Raw genomic sequence first — 19,700 nt, 5'->3', positions numbered from 1 at the left:
CAGTATTTTTGAAGATTTTGTATACCATTCCATTTACTTCATGGCAGCAGTCTGTCTATGGAGCACATCACCTATACTCATACAGCCTATGCTGACTTTATGACTATTTATGACATTATGACTGACATTTATCATTTATAGGAGGTCTTATGCAGTTCACCTTTCCTTTATGTGTTTTTCTGCTTTAAAAAGGTCATTTTGAGATGCATGTGCATTGTGGTATGTCACTCACTGTCTAGTGTGCGGCCACCCATGTAATTATCATTACGTTGCCATGCCATTATATATGGGTACTCCCCTGTTCTATCTTTTATGACCGGATCGTGATCATACAGTGAGCATTGCTCTCTGTGTCATCTGTGCTCTGCATTTGATATTGTCCTTATGTTCTGCACAGCTATTATCCTTGTCCATTGAGAATACTTAGGGTCCTGTGTGTTGTTTTTAGCTTGTGCCTTTTTGATGTGTTTAATAAATTGTTATTTTTTGGTTTTCTTGAGTGCTCCTTTTCTCTTTTCCGTTTTGATCATATATACTTGTCCCTGGAGCACCACCAACTCATTATTTGCAGTATATTGCTGGGGTTTTTTGGGCACCATTGGCTTCACGGTGTGATTGCGGTATCGTTTGTATATATATATATATATATATATATATATATATATATATATATATATATATATATATATAAAATAGGTGTGCAAAATAACAATATAAAACACAAAAAAAGAACAAAAAACCACAAAGTGCTGCCACAGTGTCTTGGGTCTCCTGCAAAGACGAAGCTGAATATAAAACAAACAATGGACATGGGGGCAACATAATGGCCAATCGGTGAAATTAGTAATATGGATAAAAACTTTCTTGAATGTCCTGACAGTGTGTGAAAGTAAAGTCCCAACCGTGACTGGTACTGTGAAAAATAGAAAAAAGCCAAAAATGGTGAAGTACTGTTGAGATACAATTTATGAATACAAGACAAGGGGCTACTTACAATATAGCTGGTAAAATAAGCATTGTGGGTGTCTGCCACCACACGGACAATCATGATGTAACAGCCAGCATCTCCCTCTCCTCTCTGGTGTGTCTGTGGGATCCGCTCATCTCCCATTGTCAGATCACGCGATGTTAGCTTAGTCCTGTACAGATGACGTCAGAGGAAAGCAGGAAAGTTAATCGGCCACTCCAACAACTGAAGCTAGCCGAATCCCACAATAATAGTCCTCTTGGGATATCGCAAAACACTCGGGCAGGTGAAGGGGGTGATGCACTGCAGGGGTTACCTTGGCATGGAACTATAACAACCCTACGCGTTTTTCGTTCCAGTTAGGGGAACTTCATCAGGGGTAATAAAACAATGCATTGTTACCAGGGATATATAGGTGTATGTACTAACATATTGGTTGATTGGAAGATGCTCTTGGGACAGTCACAGAGATTCTCTCTAGTTCAACCAACAAGGTAAACAATGATGATATAAGTAGGAATGTTGGCACATATATTACATGCTCAATTGAGCAATCAATAAAATGTAATATTGAATAGATTATCAAAGTACTCATTTAAATAATAAGAGAACTTAAAAATTATAAGATAGTAATAGAAATAAAAATAAACTTGCACATAGTAACCCATAGAGGGAAAATGAATGGAGATATGTACTGTGCAAAATATAGAGACAGAAATACAAGCACATGAGCACAGCAATGATTTTAGTATTGTCAGAGATGGAAACATCTATAAACAAGGATGTAGGTGACAACTATATCTTGGTTAACTTGAGTCAATTATGAATCTACAAGGAAGGCACCAAGATCTATTTCTGCATTCAGATCATATGGATTGAGAGTTTTAAGGGTGTGTATCCACCTAGTTTCTGATTTAGAGCTCATTAACCGTGTCACCTGCTCCCCAATTAAGAGGAAGCTTATCAATTTGCATACAAATTATACCTGTCGGATTTTGTTTGTGATGTTCAGAAAATGTTTAGAAAGACTGTGTTGATGGAATCCTTTCTGAATATTAGTTATATGCTCAGCAAATCTAAGCTTGAGTTTCCTAGTTGTTCTACCTACATACTTTAGGTTGCAAGGACATTGGATGAGGTAGACTATATAGGAGGAATCACAATTAATAAAGTGTTTAATGGTAAATTCACTTTTTGTTTTAGTTGATGTAATTTTTTTTACCTGTTTTGGTTCATGAGCATTCAGTTTACACATTTTGCACTTCCAACACTTGAGGAAACCTTTGGTATCCAAAAATGTGCTAGATACTGTTTTCGTATTGGAATTTCTTAGACAACTAGAAGCTACTTTCTTTTTAAATGTGTCTGCCTTAGTAAAGATAGCCCATGGATTTTGGGGGAGATGAGTCTGTAGTATGAGTATGAGTCCTTGAGAACCAAATGCCAATGTTTGTTGATCACCCGTTTGATTTTGGGTGCCAATGTATTGTACGCCATATAGATGACGTTCTTTCAGTTTGGGAGGGTCATCACCACACATTATCACGGTTTATAGATTATCTTAATTCTAACACTTTTAATTTGATATTCACGCACAAATTTAGCACGACACAATTGGAATTTATTGATTTATATTGAGGACACCACTATATGTACTCAAACCATCCATAAACCTGTCAGCTCTCTTAATTATATAGAAGCTGACAGCAATCACTACCCCAGAAGGCTGGATAATATCCCCTATGGGGAATTATGAAGAATTAAATGTAATTGCAATAAGAACTGTGCTTATGAGGAACAAGCTGAGGCCACCATTACAAAATGTAAGAGTAAAAACTATAAGGATCCCATCTTGGATGAAGCCTATCAGAAAGTAAAGAATCTTGACAGATTAGAGGTACTTAAATATAAAACAAATAGAGTTCCCATCAATAATTCTGTGGATGGAGTCCTTGATGTACCTTTCATAACACAATATAATGCATTGGCACCCAAAATCAAACGGGTGATCAACAAACATTGGCATTTGGTTCTCAAGGACCCCATACTGCACCACAATATAGGAGATAATAACCACTTGCTCTATACAGAGATGGGTGCAACCCAAGGTTAATTGTGTCCAGGTGGAAACTATAAACAATGAACATAAGTACATAACATAAAGAAAATCTCTTTAAATGGGTGCACTCCTTCTAATGATGACTAACTTATTCTATGTATTATATACACCCCAAATGACTCAATGTCAGTAATTGTTAGCATAAATAGCCTATAGTATGGTAGATATTAAAAGGAGGATAATAAATGAACAATTTAGGGAGTGGGTATACACATGAACTGATTGGTCCTGACTACTCCCTAATTAGAGACTATATGCCAAAAAATACATTTTTGAAAAAATACTGTCTACTTAATTCATTATATTATATGAAACCTTTATTACATAATTCATAACAATCAAAAATTATTATTATTTTTAAACTAAAAGAAGATCCGAACAATACTGGTTGGTAATTTAATGATTTATCTAACTGCCAGATTAGAAAGAAATAGTGCAGTCCGGCTCAGAAAAACTTGCTTTTAACAGACGAGTTGCTTTATTACTCTCAAGATGCTTGTGAATTGTATTTTCAATAGCAGGCTCAAAATCACTTCAAATAGTATGGCCTGATAATGACTCTTGAGAATGGACATTAGTTATCAATTTGGAAGCATAACTACAGGGCTATTATCTTCCTATTAGTAGAAAAAATGTCCCCTTCCAGATGCCACAAATAGTATTAGTGGATTATGAGAGGTATGCCAAATGAACAACATGTTGTTTTTGAAAGTCCACTGTTTGTTATATTAATATCAAGTTAAATGCATACATCCGATCCTACATAGGATCCAATCTACTCAAACATATTTCTAGAGAAAACAAAAACTAATAACTCCATCCAGTATGACGCTTATTATTGCAGCACCGTTTTATGCTTATTGACATTGTCCTCAAAAAATGGTTGGCAGCTGATTGCAGCCACACTGTTCCTATACAGCTATAGATTTGATGAAAAAAAAATATATGTACCAAGTTGCTCCCAACCACGTAAACACGGCTTCTTCTGGGGATACGTAACCACGCTGGGAGACGTTACTTTATAGCGTCCCCATTGCTATGGTGATGGCTGACGCTTCTTATTGGCTTTCAAAGTGAAAAATCAAATATAACTGACAGTGCCATATAGACACAGTGAGTACTTAAAATAATTAAAAAAAAACATACTCTAAAATGAACTGACATATTCTAAGCCTGAAAGAACATTATAGATAATAAAAATTGCCATTCTTTATAACAACACAAAAAATTCTCGGTATTAATGTCTCAAAATCCCCCTAAATGTTGAGGGTTATCTTTACTGGCAGACACAATTAAAAAGAAGTGGCTTCTAGTTGTCTAAGAAATTCCAATACGAAAACATTATCTATAACATTTTTGGATACCAAAGGTTTCTTTAAGTGTTTGAAGTGCAAAATGTGCAAACTGAATGTTCATGAACCAAACAGGTAAAAAAAATTACATCAACTAAAACAAAATATGAATTTACTATTAAACATTTTATTCATTGTGATTCCTCCAATATAGTCTACCTCATCCAATGTCCTTGCAACCTACAGTATATAGGTAGAACTAGGAAACTCAAGCTTAGATTTGCTGAGCATATAACTAATATTCAGAAAGGATTCCATCAACACAGACTTTTTAATAATTTTCTAGAACCTCATAACCAAAATCCGACAGGTATAATTTGTATGGGAATTGATAAGCTTCCTATTAATTGTAGAGGAGGTGACACGGTTAATGAGATCTCTAAATTAGAAACTAGGTGGATACACACCCTTAAAACTCTCATTCTGTATGGTTTGAATGCAGAAATAGATCTCAGTGCCTTCTTTGTAGATTCATAATTGACTCAAGTTAACCAATATAGTTGTCACCTATATCATTGTTTATAGAGGTTTCCATCTCAGACAATTCTAAAATCATTGCTGCGCTCATGTGCTTCTATTTCTGTCTCTATATTTTGCACAGTAGATATCTCCATTCATTTTCCCTCCATGGGTTACTATGTGCAAGTTTATTTATTTATTTTTATTACTATCTTATTATTTTTAAGTTCTCTTTTATTATTTAAATTAGTATTTTGATCTATTCAATTTTAAATTGTATTGATTGTTTTAGCTCAATTGAGCATGTAATATATGTGCCTACATTCCTTTTTATATCATCATTGTTTACCTTGTTGGTTGAACTAGAGAGAATCTCTGTGATTGGCAGATGCTCTTGGGGCAATTAACCAATATGTTAGGACATACTGCTGCGGCACAGTTTATTCGAGCATTTGCCCGTTCTGTGCCGCAGCAGTAGCCTGGCGCGCGCCCGAGTGTGACGGGCGCGCGCCGAAGCAGCGGAAGAGCGCCCTCCGATCGGGGCGCTCTCCCTACCGCTGCCGGGTCCGCCGGGTCCCCCGGAACCCCCTGCCGCTGTCCCGCGATCGCGGGACACCAGGGCTCCCTCGGGGAGCCCCTGGACACGCGTGCAGGGGGCGCACGCTCCCGATGACGCGTGACCGCACGTCTATGACGTGCGGCACGCCGAGGGGCGGCCACTAGCAAGCCGGGAGATTTCCCGGCTTGCGGTACCGACCACACTTCAATAAAGTGTGTCGGTAGTGTACACCTGTATATCCCAGGTAACAATGCATTATTTTGTAACCCCTGATGAAGTTCCCCTTACCAGAACGAAATGCGTAGGGTTGTTATAGTTCCATGCCAAGGTAACCCCTGCAGTGCATCACCCCCCTCCACCTGCCCGAGTGTTTTGCGATATCCCAAGAGGACTATAATTGCGGGATTCGGCTAGCTTCAGTTGTTGGAGTAGCCGATGAACTTTCCTGCTTTCCTCTGACGTCATTTGGACAGGACTCGGCTAACATCGCGTGATCTGACAATGGGAGTTGAGCGGATCACACAGACACACCAGAGAGGAGAGGAAGACACCAGCTTTTACATCATGATTGCCCATGTGGTGGCAGACACCCACAATGCGTATTTTACCAGCTACATTGTAAGTAGCCCCTTGTCTTGTACTCATAAATTGTATGTAAGCAGTACTTCAACATTTTTGGCTTTTTTCTATTTTTCACAGTACCAGTCACAGTTGGGACTTTACTTTCACACACTATCAGGACATTCAAGACAGTTTTAATCCATATTACTCATTTCACTAATTGGCCATTTTGTTGTACCCCATGTCCATTGATATACAGTCATGTGAAAAAGAAAGTACACCCTTCTTGAATTCCTGGTTTTACATATCAGGACATAACAATCATCTGTTCCTTAACAGGTCTTAAAATTAGTTAAATACAACCTCAGATGAACAACAACACATGACATATTACACCGTGTCATGATTTATTTAACAAAAATAAAGCCAAAACAGAGAAGCCAGGTGTGAAAAACTAAGTACAGGCATACCCCGCTTTAACATACGCAATGGGACCAGAGCATGTATGTAAAGTGAAAATGTACTTAAAGTGAAGCACTACTTTTTTTCCACTTTACGATGCATGTACTATACTGCAATCGTCATATACGTGCATAACTGATGTAAATAATGCATTTGTAACCAAAATAAATATAGTAAGCTTTATAGAAAGAAAATCTTTAATGTCAGCTGATTTTTTTCTTACTAGTGCTGGCAGATGCAAAATGGATGAACGGAAAATTATGTAAAAATTATGTCAATTACCCCACTCACTCAATCCCCCCCACAAAATACATACCAAAACCCCCCACCCCTCTAAATACATGTAACCCCACCCCGCAATACATAATAAAAATACCCGCTCCCGCCAATACATTTTAAAAAGACCCCCACCGCCTCAATACATTTTTTATTTAAAAAACACCGCCTTAATACATTTTAAAAGAGCCCCACCGCCTCAATACATTTTTAAAAGATCCCCCCCCCCCCATACAAAAATCGGGCCGCACGGGTAAAATCATCACATCTCCTCCAACACCCCTCATATCACCACCCTGCGTCTCCCATATATCACCCCCACTACATGTCCCTCACATCACCCCCCCTGCATGTCCCTCACATCATCCCACCCGTGCATGTCCCTCACATCATCCCTCCCTGCATGTCCCTCACATCATCCCCCCCCTGCATGTCCCTCACATCATCCCCCCCTGCATGTCCCTCACATCACCCCCCCGTGCATGTCCCTCACATCATCCCCCCGTGCATGTCCCTCACATCATCCCCCCCTGCATGTCCCTCACATCATCCCTCACATCATCCCCCCCCCCTGCATGTCCCTCACATCATCCCCCCCTGCATGTCCCTCACATCATACCCCCCCTGCATGTCCCTCACATCATCACCCCCCCTGCATGTCCCTCACATCATCCACCCCCCCCTGCATGTCCCTCACATCCCCCCCCCTGCATGTCCCTCACATCATCCCCACCCCTGCATGTCCCTCACATCATCCCCCCCTGCATGTCCCTCACATTATCCCCCCCTGCATGTCCCTCACATCACCCCCCCTGCATGTCCCTCACATCATCCCCCCCTGCATGTCCCTCACATCATCACCCCCCCTGCATGTCCCTCACATCACCCCCCCTGCATGTCCCTCACATCATCCCCCCCGTGCATGTCCCTCACATCATCCCCCCCTGCATGTCCCTCACATCATCCCCCCCCTGCATATCCCTCACATCACCCCCCCGTGCATGTCCCTCACATCATCCCCCCCGTGCATGTCCCTCACATCATCCCCCCCTGCATGTCCCTCACATCATCCCCCCCCTGCATGTCCCTCACATCATCCCCCCCCCTGCATGTCCCTCACATCATACCCCCCCTGCATGTCCCTCACATCATACCCCCCCTGCATGTCCCTCACATCATCACCCCCCCTGCATGTCCCTCACATCATCCACCCCCCCTGCATGTCCCTCACATCATCCACCCCCCCTGCATGTCCCTCACATCATCCTCCCCTGCATGTCCCTCACATCATCCCCCCCTGCATGTCCCTCACATTATCCCCCCCTGCATGTCCCTCACATCCTCCCCCCCTGCATGTCCCTCACATCATCCCCACCCCTCCATGCCCCTCACATCACCCCCCCTGCATGTCCCTCACATCACCCCCCCTGCATGTCCCTCACATCACCCCCCCTGCATGTCCCTCACATCATCCCCCCCTGCATGTCCCTCACATCACCCCCCTCCCTGTATGTCCCTCACATCACCCCCCCCATGTCCCTCACATCAACCCCCCCCCCATGTCCCTCACATCAACCCCCCCATGTCCCTCCTCCCTTTCTTCCCCTACCTGAAGCAGCGTGCAGGTTGCGGGCGGCAGAAGCATGGCAGTAAGCGGAGGCTCTGAGCGGGCTCGGGGGGGGGGTGATCGGAAGAGCCAGGCTGGGTGGGGGGGGTGATCGGAAGAGCCAGGGGGGGTGGGGGGTGATCGGAAGAGCCGGGGGGGGGATGGGGGGATGATCGGAAGAGCCAGGGGGGGTGGGGGGGTGATCGGAAGAGCCAGGGGGGGTGGGGGGGTGATCGGAAGAGCCAGGGGTGGTGGGGGGGGGTGATCTGAAGAGACAGGGGGGTGGGGGGAGTGATCGGAAGGACCAGGGGGGGTGGGGGATTGATCGGAAGGGGTCGGGGGGTGATCGGAAAAGCCAGGGGGGTGATCTGAAGAGCCAGGGCAGGTGGGGGGTGTTCGTAAGAGCCAGGCATTGGATGAGCCGGGGAAAGGAAGAGCCAGGGGGAAGCTGGGGAACTGAAGAGCTAGGGGAGCCGGGTAAAGGAAGCGCCGGGGAGAGGAAGAGAGGGCACACCGCCGCAGCATGCGCACGCTGCCCCCTGGTGTCCGTACTCGCGAAGCATGTGTACGTACACAGGGGGTAAGGTGCAATTTAAAAAAAATGTACGTACTTGTGAGTGTACGTAAAACGGGTGTACTTAAAACGGGGTATGCCTGTACACCTTATGATTCAATAGCTTGTAGAACCCCCTTTAGCAGCAATAACTTGAAGTAATCATTTTCTGTATGCCTTTATCAGTCTCTCACATCGTTGTGGAGGAATTTTAACCCACTCTTCTTTATAACGTTGCTTCAGTTCATTGAGGTTTGTGGGCATTTGTTTATGCACAGCTCTCTTAAGGTCCCGCCACAGCATTTCAATCGGGTTGAGGTCTGGACTTTGACTGGGCCATTGCAACACCTTGATTCTTATCTTTTTTCAGCCATTCAGTTGTAGATTTGCTGGTGTGCTTGGGATCATTGTCCTGTTGCATGACCCAATTTCGGCAAAGCTTTAGCTGTCGGACAGATTGCCTTACATTTGATTCTAGAATACTTTGGTATACAGAGGAGTTCATGGTCGACTCAATGACTGCAAAGTTCCCAGGTCCTGTGGCTGCAAAACAAGCCAAAATCATCACCCCTCCACCACCGTGCTTGACAGTTGGTATGAGGTGTTTTTGCTGGTATGCTGTGTTTTGGTTTTCGCCAAACGTGGCGCTGTGCATTTTGGCCAAACATCTCCACTTTGGTCTCGTCTGTCCAAAGGACATTGTTCCAGAAGTTTTGTGGTTTGTTCTGATGCAACGTTGCAAACCTAAGCCGTGCTGCCATGTTCTTTTTAGAGAGAGAAGAGGCTTTCTCCTGGCAACCCTTCCAAACAAACCCTACTTGTTCAGTTTTTTTCTAATTGTACTGTCATGAACTTTAACATTTAACTTACTAACTGAGGCCTGTAGAGTGTGAGGTGTAAATCTTGGTTTTTTTGCGATTTCTCTGACCATTGCACGGTCTGACCTTGGGGTGAATTTGCTGGGACGTCCACTCCTGAGAAGATTGGCAACTGTCTTGAATGTTTTCCACTTTTGAATAATCTTTCTCACTGTAGAATGATGGACTTTAAATTGTTTGGAAATGGCCTTATAACCCTTCCCAGATTGATGGGCAACAACAATTATTTCTCTAAGATCATTGCTGATGTCTTTCCTCCTTGGCATTGTGTTAACACACACCTGAATGCTCCAGACCAGCAAACTGCTAAAACTTCGGCTTTTATAGAGGTGTTCACACTTGCTGATGATCAATTAATCAAGGGCATTTGATTAGCAGCACCTGTCTGCTACTTAACATCTTAATTCATATGGAAGCAGTAAGGGTGTACTTAGTTTTTCACACACAGCTTCTCCATTTTGGCTTTATTTTTGTTAAATCATGACACGGTGTAATATGTAATGTGTTGTTGTTCATCTGAGGTTGTATTTACCTAATTTTTAGACCAGCTAAGGAACAGATCATTGTTTTTATGTCCTGATATGTAAAACCATAGAATTCAAAGAGGGTGTACGTTATTTTTCACATGACTATATATATGTATGTATATATGTGTGTGTGTGGGTGTGTGTGTGTCAAAGCTGCTTTGTAAGCCTAACAAAGCATGTGTGTGCCTGTGTAGCACTGGGGGGCCCAATACTAAACATTGATTCTTTTTGGCTTATAGTACAATGTGTCACCAGGGGTAGTGGGCAGTATAGTCTAAGAATTGCCCCCTAACCAGAGAAGTCTAAGAATGTAATGTAAGAAATTATCACTAACTTTGTGTATTTAACTTTTTAATGTGAAAAAAAGTAATAGTCAACTTGCTGATGGACAATGATTAGTAATTAGTAATTAATAGAGTCCCAGGATTGAACTCTGTACCCATTATGTTATGGTCAGTTTGTGAGTGAAAATGTGACTCCACCATGGAAATTAACATTATCCAGTGTGTTGTGTTATTAGATATCTGTAGAGCTCCCCAATCCTTCTCTCTTAAGGTAAAATGTAATCATTCTGCATAACCACACAAAGCTTCCCTTCAAGTCTGAAATGTTTTCCATGTTGCCCATTTGTAGTGGTACAAAAACCGAGGGAGAGGGTCTTAGAAAATTATGAGATACATACTATTAAAAGTGCAAAATATAAATATGAAGACCTCTCTGCTGTGTATATACACATTTCTTAAGATTAATTAATTCTATAATGAATGTACACTATTGTTTTAACAAAATCAAAGATGGCCACTTGCCCAATCCTGAAAATACAGATATCTCCATCACATCATATATCTGTAATATATGTGATATCTCTCTAATTAATTGAAAATGTCATTTTGATTAGCACCTGTGACATGCATTTTAAACAGTTGTATGCTAAATTGCAAAGAGGATGTATTCTGCCTTTGACCATGTTAAGAACAGCAGAGGATTTGTCTTTCATTTGGTATGAGCCAATCAGTGGGCTTTGCTAGTAGATGCAGCAGCGAATTTCAAGATCCGCCGCGCCTTGGCACTTAAACGTGGCGGCCACCTCCTTGCTGCTGCCCTCCTCCTTCCGAATTACACCGTCAAATGCAAGTGCCTTCCCATCAGGCCCAATAGGTATATGGGTCGGACTTTTTGCTGCCCCCAAGTTTTGCAACCCTAGGCCGGGCCTAATTGGAAATCCTCCACTGAGTAGATGGTATTCAACTCTAAGTGGCCTCCTATTATTTCTTGCATCTCTCTGCTATTAGAGCTGTAGATGTAATTGACACTTTGCTTGGAAACGTATTTATAAGAATGCCACCAACTGGGACAATACTTTTAACACATTTGTTGTTGCCCATTTCTATGATCATGAAAAAATACTTTCAAATTATGTTTTTCATTTAATTTCATTACCTTCATTAAGATTTGACCAATTTCTGTATTTTTACTGTATGGAGCATTACTTGTATTACTATTGCAATACATTTCTGTTATACTTTTTTTTTTTTTTAAACAGTACCTTTTAAATTAAAATATAATAATACTTCAACCCTGTGTATAATGAAGTAACATTGCACTATTTTTTCTTTTGTGAAGGAAAATGCCAAAATCCTCCAGGAACGTGGTGTGGCTTATATAAATTCAGATAGTTCTATAGAAGGTAAGCTTTACTTTATATAATTCTTTCGTCGATGTTTGTGTGTTTTTTATTATTACTGAATGGGACCTAATCTGATTAATAAGCGTTTGGATCCCGAAAAGCTGAGCTGCTATTATTTGGTGTCCCAGTAAGTGAGGCAGAGGACATTCCTAGAATAAAATTACAATGACAATGGATGAGAAGTTTTCTAACCAACTTTTGGGGTGCCTCACGCCATGCTATGAAATAAAATATAGTCCACCTAAAGTGCAATATTATGGTCTGTGTCACCACCAGGTCAGCATGGGGGCAGCAGTAGAGAGGTGAGGCTGTGCGTTCTGTGGCTTCCCTGTGCGTGTGTTTGTCAGCTGTCAGGGGGAGAGCGTCGGAAGGGAGGGGGGGGGGAGTGTCGGAGGGGGGGAGCGAGTGGCGGAAGTGGGTGGGGGAAGAGTGTCGGAGGGGGGGAGCGAGTGGCGGAAGTGGGGGGGGAGAAAGTGTGTCAGGGAGAGAGGGCGGAGTGTGTATGAATGAATGTTAGAAAAAATCTAAAATCTATTAGGTATAAGATTACAATTTTTCAGTTAGAAAAAAAAACCTCTGAAAGTTAGTGGAGGGGAGGGGGAGAGAGATGGCGCGAGCCAGAAGATTTGCCTAGGATGCCGAATACCTCAGCACCGACCCTGCTAATTATGTCAATGTACTTAAATTAATTAAATACTTAAACCTTGTGCTGTCCTTGTACTAGACTCCAACAACTAAAAGTGAATACAGAAGGAGTGATGCCATTGTTGTGTGATTTTAGTTTCAGCTTGGTCTTACCATCTGTTTATACAAATCCCAAACCTGTAAGACAATACAAGAAGCAAAGTGATGTGGTTCAGATGGTCATATAGCTTTCATCTGACGCCCTTTCTGCTATTTTTGCAACAGTGGCTCCTCATCTGGCACCTCTATTTTACACCATACAACCCCACATTACCAGGCCACTCCAGCATCCCCACGACCTTCCTTTAATGCCGTAAAACTTATAATATACAAATATTATATATAGCTATATATCAGAGCAAAGAGAATTATGATTATAAAACAAAAACGGGAGGCCATAAGAGTAAAGAATACAGATCGTTAGCTGTTTTAGAATATTGCCCACATTCACACCTTATAAACAATTGAATGTATATGCTACCTATTCAGAAGCTGTACTAGAAAGCCTGGGATATGACTAATTCCTTGGCAGATTTAAAGATCTGCAATGCACTGCAAACTAATACATTGTATCTCATTCAATACATACAATACATGCAATACATGCATGTGGTTATTTTTTTTTTAATCCAAGATGTTTGTTTACAGGCAACTACACTTTAAGAGTTGACTGCACACCACTGCTGTACAAACTGGTATATAACCTGACAAAAGAGGTAAGTCGTTAAATCAGATCATTGGTACTGTTGAGATTCTGTCACGCCTCATTTGTGGCTCATGTGCTAATTAGCTATGCTTGCTTGTGGTCCTAGAAGGCGACACTTATAACTTTATTATAACTGTTACTCTTGTTCTCTAATTCAATTAAGCACATCTTGATGAACCAGATGTCACAAAACAAGCTAATTGTACATCAGGACTAATTTGATGGTTTATTTTCTCATGCATATTTTTCTTGCACATGGAAATGTAATATGTTCACTGCATCTGAAGAATGATAAGCAACACCAATTTCTCATTTGCTAAACCCTTTTTTGTCCCATAGGGTTTTCATCTCCTCTCAACGCATCATTACCTCTGGCATTTTCTTAATAGCAACACATTCCCAGAGGAAACATGATCCATGTGAAAACACAGCTTTTCACACACATAAGCCTGTGCACTATGCATGGCAAATTAAATTTTTTGGCATGAAATGGATGCATGGAAATCACAAATTATATTGTACTTATATGCATCTATGTTCTAACCTTTTTTGCCTCAATATGCACCTTAAACATCAAAAATATGTTTTGGCAAGTACAGTATATTGGCGCACAGATGTACATGGCATCAGAACAATTAGTATCTGTGCGCCAAAAAGGTAGTTGGACCTGCGTCAAAATCATCCGCCAAGTTGAACTTTGCTTCTTATTTATTTATACTATTTAGTTATGATGACAGATACAGTACATGGTTACAAATACATGGGTACATTCGGTGAACAGGGTTATACATTAAATATGAAGACATTGCATTAACAGTTAAAGATAAAATATGTTATAGGCATATGTAACAGTTACAGGCCAGATTAAAAGGTGAGACCACTTTAGTTTTGAAAGAATTTAGACTAGTGGCGGTTTTGAGAGTCTCGGGTAGATTGTTCCAGTTGTGGGGTGCATGGTAAGAGAAGGAGGAATGGCCGGATACTTGGTTGAACCTTGGGACCATGAAAAGTTCCTTGGAGTCAGATCCCAGGTGATACTATGTGCTGCGTGTGGTAGGGGTGAGATATAGGATTTCTACTATCATACTCAGGATACGCTCTAAGGGCCCTTGTCAGGTAGCTTCGATAAATAACTCAGAGGATTTTGAGCACTTCCCATACGATTTGGCAAGGGAGTTATTCAGAGAGCTCAGATGACCTGCCGAACTCGTATTGGAAGTGCATCTCCCTGAGCGCTAATGCTCCTGCTCAAACACACCAAGCGGGAGCTGAAAAACCGCTCCAACTCACGTTTTTGAGAAAATCACCCTATTCTAATAGCTCCAATGAGAATGAGGCTCTGAACTAGCGAGCTTATCACAGATCTCATCTCATCGCCCCAAGGGTGGCGAGATGGGATTTGCGTGTAGGACTTAAAAAAAAACAATTATTTTTCCTGTATCAGATTGAAGCCGGGAGTCTCCGGAGCTGATATACATTAATACCAGCTCCGGAGACCCCCGGCTTCAATCCAATGCAAAAACAATACATTTACAGTCAGCTTCATTACCTTAGAGGCTAACCTCTAAGGCAATGAAGGGGTTAAATACTAGTGCCTGGTTTATTGTGGTTAGCGGTGGTAGGTGACGGAGGTATTTGGCCCGTTGTGTGGGTTTAGGCCTTGCGGGAGGAGTTAACCCCTTCATTACCTTAGCAGTTACTACCGCTAAGGAAATGAAGGGGTTAAACCCTCTCGCTAGCCCCCCGATAGGCATAAACACCCACCATGGGCCAAATAGCACCTTCACCCACCCCCGCTACCCACAATAAACATTAAAACACATTACTACCCAATACAACCATTGTTTGCCAGTGTGGTTACCTATGCCCTCATTGGGAGCAAAAATAACCCCAATAGCAATGAATGGTCACCCTACTACCCACCCTCTCTACCCCCAACCTCCCTCCACCCAACACATACAGTAACGTAATGCGCAAAAGAACTACAGTATTATCCAAATCTGGATAATAGCTCATTTGCCCATTAAAAATAAAATATTATCCAGCCAGCATAAAGTAAATGAAAGTTTCACTTACCTCTCCAGGATGAAGGCTGTCCTCACCACTGTCCTCAGCGTCCATGTCCTCCGTGGGCAGCAATAGTACAATCAAAAAACAAACTAATGGTCACTAACCCCTTAATCACTTTAACTGTTAGTAACCACTATCGTAATTAAGTGGCTAATCCCCCTTCGAAGCAGGGGTGTCGTTCCGCGCTAGGGTTGTCACTGTAAATAGTCCCTCTTGCAGCCGTTAGTCAAGGGGGAGCTCCACACATCCCCTATAAAAATGAGCTCCCACAAAGGGAGCTCACAAACAGGAAAAACAAGTGACAGGCAGGCGCACTGAGGGATAATAAACACTATATTACTTGTAGAGGGGAATAATACAACAATAGACAACCACGGTCTACTGATAGGGAAGGATTCAAAACAAAACAAAAGTATTAAAATAACTGGTTAGCCACCAGTACAAACGGGGGATGGGAACAGGTAAATACTAAATCACTATGTACTACAGAGGGGGTCCGGACCGATCTGGGTACATACCCTGTATGAGGAAGGGAAGTGAAGTGTAGAGACCTGCTCCCTCCGACTGCAAAACTCCAAGAGGGAAAGCCACACGTGACCTCTACGCGTTTCGCACAAAAATTTTTTTTTTAATACTTTTGTTTTGTTTTGAATCCTTCCCTATCAGTAGATTATGGTTGTCTATTGTTGTATTATTCCCCTCTACAAGTAATATAGTATTTATTATCCCTCAGTGCGCCTGCCTGTCACTTGTTTTTCCGGCTAATCCCCCTTCCCCCGCTATCCACCCAGGACGCCTAACCACCCTCCCTGGGGGAACTACCCCCACCCCCACTACCCATTGATTGGCACAGTGTTAAACCATGGCTATAATATTGCTATGGTTTGCCATATGGGCAATCTACCAATAAAAAACCACCAAGCACCAAATAAAATACATTACATTTCATTCGAAATAAAAAAAATGCCAAGGGTGGGTGGTTAGGCCTCTCGGGTGGGTAGCGGGAGTGGGAGAGTGGCCTCCCACAACTTTCCCGGCAGACCTAACCACCCACCCTAGTGCAACTACCCCCTTCACCCTCCGCCTGTACCCCCAACAAACCAGGTACTCAGGTTTAACCCCTTCATTGCCTTAGGGGCTAGCCGCTAAGTTAATGAAGCTGTTTTTATTTACATTATACTAAGTATACTGTAGCACAGGGTCTCCGCAGCAGAACCACATTGATTTCAGCCCCGGGGACCCCCTGCTTCCTGAGATACTGGCCCTGGTATTGGGTGCCGATATCCCCGCATCACGTGACCCGGACATTTAAACGCATAGGAGATACTGGCACCCCATACCAGGGCCTGTATCTCAGGAACCATAGGGTCCCCGGACCTGAAATTAATGTGGTTATGCTTCAGAGACCCCTTGATACAGTACACTGTTATTAAAAAATGTAAATAAAAACACTGTGACAGCCTATAAGAGCTGTGCAGGGAGATGCAGCTCTCTGGGCAACTCTCTATGCAGTTCATTCAGACTGCTGCCAAATCGTACGGGGGAGAACTTTGAAAGAGGCTGAGATACAATCGCTGCTTCTATCCCGTACGGTATTGGCATTTTTCCTACCTCACGGTTTGAGACTTGTGGAAATGGTTTCGTATTCTTTCTGAATACCGTGATAACACAAATGTCAAACCATTCGATGGGGGCATGCCAAACCGTTCGAGATAGCAGCAGCAATTTTGTCGAAGCTACTAGAATAGACACCTGAGTGTTTCCTATTTGGACTATATTTGCAGTGATTGCTCTGGGGAAAATTGCCTATGTGAAAGTAATATAGTCCTGCTTTGCAATATATACCAGTAGTTTCAGAGAAGTGAAATAACTCAGCCATGAAGCACCTAACTTTTTAGTTTGTTTTAAAATGTATCACATGTTGTAGACCTTGAACTGCAAAACACAAAAGCTTCTCGAGTTTAATAGATATTAAATGATCTTGCCTAGCTAAAGGAAAATGCTATAACTATTCACAATTGCATTGACCCAGAATTAAGATGGTGCATTAACTTATTAGACATTTCACAGTGAAACAATGTTTAGAATCTATGGAAATCTTAGAGAACTAGTGGAGTGTTTCAGTGACGGGTGCGATCCCTACGAGCGTAAAAGAAAGGGCAATTTGTGAAGTGAAAAAAATCAGGTCCAAAACATTGTCTAACCAAAAATATTTAATTTGTCATACAAGAAAAAAAATAAGATGAAGAAGAACTGTTGCATATTAATGAGAAATAAAACAAAAACAAATGTAGCAGAGTAACACTGGTCATAGATACTCCCCGTCAGTCTGTATCTTCCAGACTTAACAAGTGCAAAATTAGGGAATATACAGAAAGTAAAAGAGGGGCACACAGTACAAATATAGGAGTTGGGCGTCAGAGTGTACTGTATTGACCCATTATAGAGATAATGGATAAGAACAATGTATCAGGGCACCCACACAACTCGTGTGTTTAGTCAATAAAAAATATGGTTAGTTTTGAGGGGGCTACTAATTAAGGGATGTTAAGAGTCTCCTATTGTTATTATAAATTATTATTATTATGGCCAAGAAAACTGGTGTACAAACCTTCATATTCATTAATTGATTTGCTGCTTGGCCTACAAGTACTGAGTGAAAAATCTTGTGTTTCTGAAGGGGGTGTTAACGAATGAACTATTTTTAAATAAGAAATAAATCTTAATATTTACTGTTAATAGCTTTTGCCTCAAATAAATAGTTTAAACATGTATGCCAATGTTAATTTACATTATTGCATAACCAATCAAGTTAAATTGTGACATAACACTCTTTCATTATCACAGATATCCACCTCCTAGGAACAAAATCAGTGAAATATGGGGGTTCAGGACAAACAAAAAATACATGAACTTAAATCTATCAGTGAGTCTACATTCAAGTCGGCTAATAATAAAAATCAGTAAGACTGTCTCCAAATTAGGGGGTCTTACAGAAAATCTGTGAGTTGATAGGTCTGCAATTTCTTTTCTGATACATGGGGTAGTAGTGGCCTTAATAGGGAAAGAGCGAACATGTACGATATGAAAGAAACCTAAACAAAAGCAAGATTTACCTAGATGTAAAACCTTCTAACAATTAAACATTGCTGTTATATATTAGAATTAAGCTCGGGACGTGTTAATGTTTGTTCTGATCCTAGCTTAGTGGAACATCATGTACTGAATTGGTTCATCTAAATCAGGTTGCTTTGGTTTATACTAGAGAGCTTTGGCCAGTGTCCTGCAGAGAATTACAACTGACATTGCAATAACAACGTGCCATACTTCAAAGTAACTCTGAGAGCCAGCAGAGGAGACACAAACATTTGTCTTTCCACTCACATTTTACCATACTGCTGACAGTAGTTTCAAGCTTAACGAGTTCAGGGTAAATGGGTCATCCTGTGACTCTGGCTGTGACGGATTCATTTTGCTGAGCTCCTCAGCCATAATTGGTAGTTTACAACTGTTCCACGTAATGTGGTGATGTTCCATCATTATTTATTTATTATTTTTATTTTTTTAATCAAGGATTGTAGTCATTGGGAAATTCAAGAGCATGCCCTTCTTTCCCATCCTTAAATAAAAGCTGTATTTAAGCTTTACTATGTATACCCTGAAAGTGAAATGGTACATTAAGATTTTTTTTATAGATACATACAAGATAAGAGAGAATATCACTGTGTCAAATACCAATGGTATAAATATCTGAATACAGTAAAATGATAAATAAAATAGGCTAAACAATGTATCAATAAATATAAACATGCAATCAATACCATTCTTACTGTGGATGTGGTGAATGAATACAGACACCACCTAAAACATACATGGGAAAACAAGACACACACAAAAATAAGAACAACATAAACAAGGGACAAAGAAACACAAGGAAAGTGGGAAAGGAAGGGAGGAAAGAAACACACGGATAGTAAACACCAAGACCAAAAAACAGACCAGAAAGAGGCCAATTGAGAGAAAAATAATAAACTGGAATCAAAGAGAATAATAATAAACCCACTGGAAGCTCCAAGCTGCTCTCCACAGGATCACCACAAACCCTTCACGCAATCTATAAGACAAAAAAGGAGAGTGCAGGCCCCATAGCGTTATTCTGTGAAATAGAACAGTTTATTGGCTCCAAAGAACTCCAAACTACTCATGTGTAGCTGAATGAAAAGCATTTGGTACA

The 19,700-nt window shown here is 41.4% G+C and overlaps 1 protein-coding gene across 4 annotated transcripts in view; it reads left to right on the top strand.

The window, feature by feature from the left end:
• The window catches only part of NAALAD2 (N-acetylated alpha-linked acidic dipeptidase 2), a 204,324-nt gene that overhangs the window by 145,950 nt on the left and 38,674 nt on the right, over positions 1-19,700 (top strand). For all 4 annotated transcript variants that reach the window (XM_075592544.1, XM_075592542.1, XM_075592545.1 and 1 more), the window contains exons 13-14: positions 11,943-12,006; positions 13,339-13,406. In XM_075592544.1, coding sequence (XP_075448659.1) covers positions 11,943-12,006; positions 13,339-13,406 — 132 coding nt within the window. The remainder of the gene's footprint in view (positions 1-11,942; positions 12,007-13,338; positions 13,407-19,700) is intronic.

This window comes from Ascaphus truei, chromosome 3 (genome assembly GCF_040206685.1).
Source record: "Ascaphus truei isolate aAscTru1 chromosome 3, aAscTru1.hap1, whole genome shotgun sequence".
NCBI classification, from domain to species: Eukaryota; Metazoa; Chordata; class Amphibia; order Anura; family Ascaphidae; genus Ascaphus; species Ascaphus truei.
Note: the sequence above shows the minus strand (reverse complement) of the source record. Positions and strands in the feature narration are given on the sequence as shown.